The sequence below is a fragment of the Poecilia reticulata genome, linkage group LG11 (genome assembly GCF_000633615.1).
Source record: "Poecilia reticulata strain Guanapo linkage group LG11, Guppy_female_1.0+MT, whole genome shotgun sequence".
NCBI classification, from domain to species: domain Eukaryota; kingdom Metazoa; phylum Chordata; class Actinopteri; order Cyprinodontiformes; family Poeciliidae; genus Poecilia; species Poecilia reticulata.
Genome location: NC_024341.1, coordinates 14,045,301 through 14,052,020, shown reverse-complemented (window position 1 = coordinate 14,052,020; position 6,720 = coordinate 14,045,301). Strand labels below are relative to the sequence as shown.

The 6,720-nt window shown below is 38.6% G+C and overlaps 1 protein-coding gene across 1 annotated transcript; it reads left to right on the top strand.

The window, feature by feature from the left end:
* Positions 1-3,824: 3,824 nt before the first annotated feature.
* snrpd1 (small nuclear ribonucleoprotein D1 polypeptide) lies at positions 3,825-6,699 on the top strand. The gene is made up of 4 exons (XM_008421981.2): positions 3,825-3,948; positions 4,513-4,589; positions 5,263-5,454; positions 6,451-6,699. Exons 1-4 carry the CDS (start codon positions 3,935-3,937, stop codon positions 6,525-6,527), a joined length of 360 nt encoding a protein of 119 aa, XP_008420203.1. The 5' UTR covers positions 3,825-3,934; the 3' UTR covers positions 6,528-6,699.
* The last annotated feature ends 21 nt before the right edge of the window (positions 6,700-6,720 follow it).

Sequence of the window (6,720 nt, the reverse complement as noted above, 5' to 3'; positions counted from 1 at the left end):
AATCATTTCAGTGCAACTGAAGAATAGTGGAGTTTGCATACACTCATCATGGAGGCCTGGTCATGTTTATTTGGGGTTCTAATTGATTTATTTATTTAGTTCACACTTTGGAATAGTTATGCAAGGGACAATAGTGTGTATTTTCCAGGCACATAATGCCATTTTATAACCCAGTCAAGTAGCTGTTACTTTCAGTTTTTATCAAAATGCTGCATATTTCAAACTTCGCAATTTGGCGCCTTGAAATTGGGCCTCTGTCTCTCTAAGAATCTCCAACACTTTCCGACACTCCGCCTTCAGCATGTCATCACAACAATGCTCCTCCTTATGCCATTTAAGGCCATTTTTAGGAGCGTTGGACCAAGAAGTAGATGAATAAGTTAAGAGACTTTCTCAACAGCACACATGGTCAGAATTATACATCCAGGCTCAAATATGTTCATGCACCCCAATATTTAGTTAAATGGTTTAGTTCAGTGGGTCCCAAACTTTTTCTCCTGGACCCCCCTAGTGGTTTCCAATCTATTTCTGCTCCCCCGCCCCCCATGACTTACAAATAGCTGTCTGGTTGAACGATGTGTGTGAGCGAAGGTGGGGGTGGATTCCTAGAGACTTCCTGTTATACTCAGCTCCAGCTCCAGACAAACAATGGGGGAGGAATCAACTTTTTAGGAGGAAAAATGAATCGTAGCTGAACATAGACAACACCAGTAGCCTACAAGCTACTTGTTAACAAGCTTAAGATGATGTATTGATATTAGTTAGCTAGTCATCTTTTAGCTAACTTTACCTGCATCCAACAGCTTTACTCAACAGTCGGTTAGTTTGGGGGGAAAACTGAAAAGTTCTTTGTGTTTTGCTGGTTTGCTGCCATGATTCTAACACAAGCCTGCGTAGCTCTGCACAGCAGCAGCAGGTCTCCTTCACTGCCGCACAGCGTTGTAGCGCTCATGTTGCGTTTAAAGGCGGCTCGTAAAAACACGTTACCACATGTTAACAACGGATTAAACGGTTTTAACTGCTGATAAAAGTGACAGAGGACACAGATATGGGAAGTGTGGAAGCCCCTATTGTATCAAATTGACTGAGGAATAACAGAGTTGGCCATTCTAAGGTAAAAACCCAGCGCACACAGCGTTGATGGGTTTTTTTTCATACAGACGACTTACCCCACCCCCCCTGCAATGGCACGGCGGCCCCCCAAAGGGGCACGCCCCACAGTTTGGGAACCTCTGGTTTAGTTAATGGTTTAGCTAGCTAAATGATTTAGTCAGCTAAGTGGTTTAGCCAGCTACAGCTGTAATAATAGCAGCTTGTCGATTGCTTGAAAAAGCATACAGATGAAGTGCAGCCGTCTGTTCCACATGCAGCTAAATATGTGTGAATATATGTTCATATTTGAGCCAAAGAAAAGACGTCTCTGCCCGGACTTTGTTTTTAAAACTGAATTTATGTGTGCCATGTTATGATTTTCAAAAATGGGAAGATTAATTATTGAATCCCCAAATTAATATGACAGCCGTAGAGCACCGTGGTGTGTCTCTGTAAACCTTTGATCAAAGCTGCATTTAACTCACTTTGGCTCGTAATTTTTGTTTGCAAAACTCTAAAATTTGCATAATTTCAAAGTAAATCTCAGCTATAACACATTCAGGCGAGTTATTTTGAAAGGCAAGTTTCCAGCGAATCAAAATGTAAAACGATATAATGTGAAATGGTTAAAGAAGTTATTTCAGTGGAGCGTTTTTTTTTGTTTTTTTTCGTTGCCATCATGTAATTCTTACAGGGGAATAACACGCATCGCTTTATTTGCTGATATCTAACTTAATTACGCTCATTATTTTAACTTTGATGTTGAGGCTCATAAAAAAAGGAAAAAAAAAAGAAATTCACACTACAGCAAAAGTCATTAAATGCATTATTTTCTTTTGACATTTAAAAGGAAAAACACCTCAAGCGACTTAATTTGCTATGTTCTGCTTGATTTAAGAGTTTTGCACATAATATCTGAGACAAAGTAATAGTTAATGTACTGTAAAGCAGATCATATCTACTCCACTGCTGTTGACTGGTACAGTTTGCTGTAATTGATTAGATGTGGGATGGGAATTTACTGTAATTTATACTTTATGAATTAAGACAGAAATGATCTTCTTTTCAAGAGTTAAGGCCAGAGTTTTATTGGTCTGTGTGCCTTTTTATCTCGTATTTGTTTATATTTATTCTAGTTTTCACTTTTTAAACCTTCAGAGCAAAGATTTTTATTTAAAGAAAACGGAGGAAACGCCGCTTTAAATACTCATTTGTCCTAAATGAGCCCCACAGTGACGAGGTTGATTTTTTTTTTTTTTTTTTGGAGGGTTTTCACACTACAAATGAGCAGCCGGTTTATCTGAACGTTCAGTTTGTTTCATTCGCTCAGGCTAGAACATTACGTCATTTTTATTCCCTGCTGTAATGTTTACAGGAGATTCAAACACTGCCCGCTGTGGTGAGAGACGCTTTGGTGCTTTAATCAAACTTTCATGGCTCGAGATCCGATGCAGCTGACGTGATAACCCCAAATGAAACGGCTAACGTCGATTGTCGCGACGTCGGAGGAACCGGTGCGAGCCGTGACGTTTCAGGTTACAGGTCGGTTTTCTCTCGCGTCGTAGATCAGTGGAAGCACTGAACCTGAAGTCTTCATTTTACACCAGCATAGCTGGCAGGTGGAGTAGAATGATTATTACTTTTGTTTTTTTTTCTAAATTAGAATAGGGTTGTTTGTGTTGAATAACTGTCCAGTGCCATTTGGTGCCCCTCTCACTGTATTCTTGATTTATTGCGCTGAACCAACAACTTCATAAATTAAGGGGAAAAAAAAGAAAGAAACTGCACTCTTCATTGATTTTACTTGATACATTCCCGCCTGGTCTCAAGAAAGGTTTGATGTGTGGCCAAATCTACAAGTGAAAGTGTCAGTGCAGAGTTTACTCAATAAAAAGAACTGAAAATGTGTTTTTGTGTCTTTCTGGAGTTCTCCAACTATAAGAATGTAAACAGGTCAAACATGTGATCTTAATTAGAAATGTGTTGATCATGACGGTTCTAAAGGAGGTCAGGGGGGGCAAAAGGAGCCAATGCCTCGGTAGAACTGATTCTGAGATGATAGTAAATCAATTGTAGTAAATTGATTACAGTCAACTAATTAATTGGCTGATATTAGATTTTACATCCACAGCTTTATTTTAACAATTACTTAAAAACCAAGGTGCTGCACTTTTAGTTTTAGAAAAGTAAGTTGGTAAAGTGTGTCTGTCAAGACGCTGCTTTTTAGATTTAGTGTTGCCTACACACATCTTTATTTTAAAGAGTTGTCAAGTTGGAATCTACCAAAACAAGCTTTCAAGTGCAAACTTGTCCAACATCAAAAAGGGAAGTTGATCAGAGGTACTTTAATCACCCCTTTGCATTTGTCCGCCCCCCATTTTTATTTGCATACATCTCCACAGTAATGTGTTAATTTGTGTCATTATATTACATAAGATCCTAACAAAATACTCTGAACATGGTGGCTTTAATGTAATATGGAAAATATTCATTGGGTATGAATGTAACTGATTTGACAAACGTCCTTAAAAAAAATACAAAACTGTCAGGTCATAAATTAGCTTTGAATTACCTTTAGTATTTATATGTGCATGTCCATTCCTGGGTTCAATGTGAAAGACCTATTCAACAAATTATAGTAAAAATTTGCAAATTTGAACTTTTTGTGTTCATCCTTCTGCCACTAGGCGGCAGCAGCGCAGGTTCCCTTCTTTTCTCGGACGCTATTTGATGACGTCACATCCCTGAACGTTTCTCCGACACAACGGCGGCCTGTGTTTTCACTCGATCGCTGTAATTTTTCTCTTCAGTGGAGGATTTCTCTCTACTGGTTGCCGCCACCATGAAACTAGTCAGGTAAGGGGCGACATGGGGTTGCCGTTTAACGCGTGCGGGGATTTGAGATGGAAAAAGTCGAGCCGATGGAGACGGATGGGTGAAGATTGGGAGCGAATAGATCGCGAAGAGGCGGGAAGAACTTCCTAATGAATGGAGTCTGAACTGTGTTACAAATGAAATGCTCCAATGATTATGCAGAGACTTCAAGTTCTGCTGCAGTTATAATACCCGAAAATTGGTTGTATGCAGGTTTTAATGCTTTACGCTAGTCTCTGTGTACCTTAGCATTGACCTACTAAATAAAGTTGTCTTTCCACTTCCCGTGATCTACTGCTATTGCAAAAAAAATAAAATAAAATACTGTATTTTATTTTGGGTTGTTGTTTTTTGTTTAGCTGTTAAAATAAATACATTGCTAGTCAGTGTTTATTTCGAGTTTTGTGAGGCTAAAAAACATGCAGAAGCTAAGAATACAGGCTAACGAGCTAATGCTAGGCTCCATAACAACAGTCCAAGTAACGCAGGTGTATTAAAAAGTTGTGCCCAGATATCGTTTTAACCCACCTGCAATGCTGTCCACAGGTTTTTGATGAAACTCAGCCATGAGACTGTCACCATCGAACTAAAAAATGGCACCCAGGTTCACGGCACCATCACAGGTAAGAGAATAGAAATAACCTGTATTGTCTTCCAGTTTTACCAGCAGCAGCCGTATAAAAAAACGTTCAAATATAAAAACAGAACCAAGAATAGCGCACGGTACAGTTAGTGCAAATTTGCAGCATAGAATACTGTGCAAGTTTTTTTTTTTTTTTAATGGTAAAGAAACTCGGAAATGTAGAGAACTCTTTCCATCTCCCATCTTTGGGTGATAGAAACACTGGTTTATTTATTTATTTATTTTTTATCAAACACGGTTGAGGGCAAACACTAAAAACTTGTAGAAAATAATGTTTTCAGGTCTTCTTTTAAAGCTTCTAACATCACCAGCGGTACTAATGTTTAGATGAAGACTTCTGCAACCTTCATTACAGAGAAATGCTTTTTTTCAGTCTGGCTCAAGAAACAACCAGAAGACCACTGTGATTAAAAGGGAGTTACTTTGAGCCATTTTACTTGTCTTCATAAACCAAATCAGGGTTTTGTACGGAATCTTGTCGCTTTTCTTTCAGCCTAATGACATCTGGATTTTTAAATATTACTATTATTCTGATAAAAGTTGTAGAATCACGATTGCAGATGCAGGTTTAAAGCTCCGCCCTTTTTGAACCATCTCTGCAAGCCATAAACGCTAAACTTCACTCATTCAAAGCATTGTTGTCCTGTTCGCAGGCGTTGATGTGAGCATGAACACCCACCTGAAGGCGGTGAAGATGACCCTGAAGAACAGGGAGCCCACCCAGCTGGAGTCGCTGAGCATCCGAGGCAACAACATCCGCTACTTCATCCTGCCGGACAGCCTGCCTCTGGACACCTTGCTGGTGGACATCGAGCCCAAGATCAAATCCAAGAAGAGAGAAGCGGGTAAGAAAGTTAAACGACGTCTGCTCTGAGCCAGAGCCTTTGGTTAAAATCCTCTTCAAAGAAACTCTTAAGTTCTAATGTTGCCACATTTTATAAATTTCAAGGACAATTTTAAATGTGCTGCTAATTACAAAGCAGCTTTTTCTTTTGAGTTTTCAGTTTCCGGTTAAGAGGAATTTTCCTGAGGTGACAGGAATGTTTACAGTTTTCACAAAGTTACATCAAGTTGGCGAGAAGCGGTACAGCAACCCCCTCAAGCAGAAAACTACAATATTAGTGAGATTGAGAATAAACGTGGTAATTTGAAAAGTGAAGCTTTTAATTAGCTTCACAGCATTTTAAGCTGTTTGTGTTTTAAATGTATTCAGATCGAGAAGAAAGCTTGCAATAGCACTTAATTCTTCCTCCTGCTCTACTTTAACTTTATTTTTTTTCCACATTAAATGAATTTTGATAAATGAATTTTGAATTTATTAACCACAATATGTCTGATGCATGGTGTCCATGCAAAACAGACAATATGTTTAATTTGTGTGTGTGTGTGCGTGTGTGTGTGTGTAAGTGTCTTTTCTGAAACACTTTTTATCACCAATAGGGTGCTAAACAAATCCCCCAGTACTTTAAATAATTGTGTTTGTGCTGCACACAATGTTTTGTGTGGTTTGTTTTGTTCTCTCAGTCTTTGAAATGTTTTATATGCCTCATATTTTCTGCATGTGAATCGTAGTAAACATAGTTGGGACATTTTTTAAAGTCTGCTTTGCAATTTCAAGCACCAAAAGTGCCACACACAAAATAAAGAAAATTTACATGCATCATATTTGAAAATATTAAATATGTGTTTGAACAGATGAACTTATAATTGTTTAAATGTTTGTGATGAAATAATTCAATGCCCAGTCTTCAAAGTGTTATTGGATTTAAAACTGAGTGTAAATAATTTCTCTGCTCCATTTCCTTCTGGTAATGTTTAAATGTGTTCATGCGTCTCCTCAGTGGCGGGACGCGGACGAGGCAGAGGACGTGGACGCGGCAGAGGACGGGGACGAGGGCGAGGCGGACCAAGGAGATGATTCTCTGGTTTTCCAGTTCGTTCTCATCACCTCACTGTTTGTACAGGATGTTTTTTTTTTTTCTTCCTTTCGTTTAGAGGAAACGATTTGTGAATTTCAGTGTGCTTCTTTTTCTTTTTTTTGTACATTAAGACCATAAAAAAGTCAAAGCTTCTGTTTTTCTTTTTCAAAACAATGTTTAATAAAGTGTTTT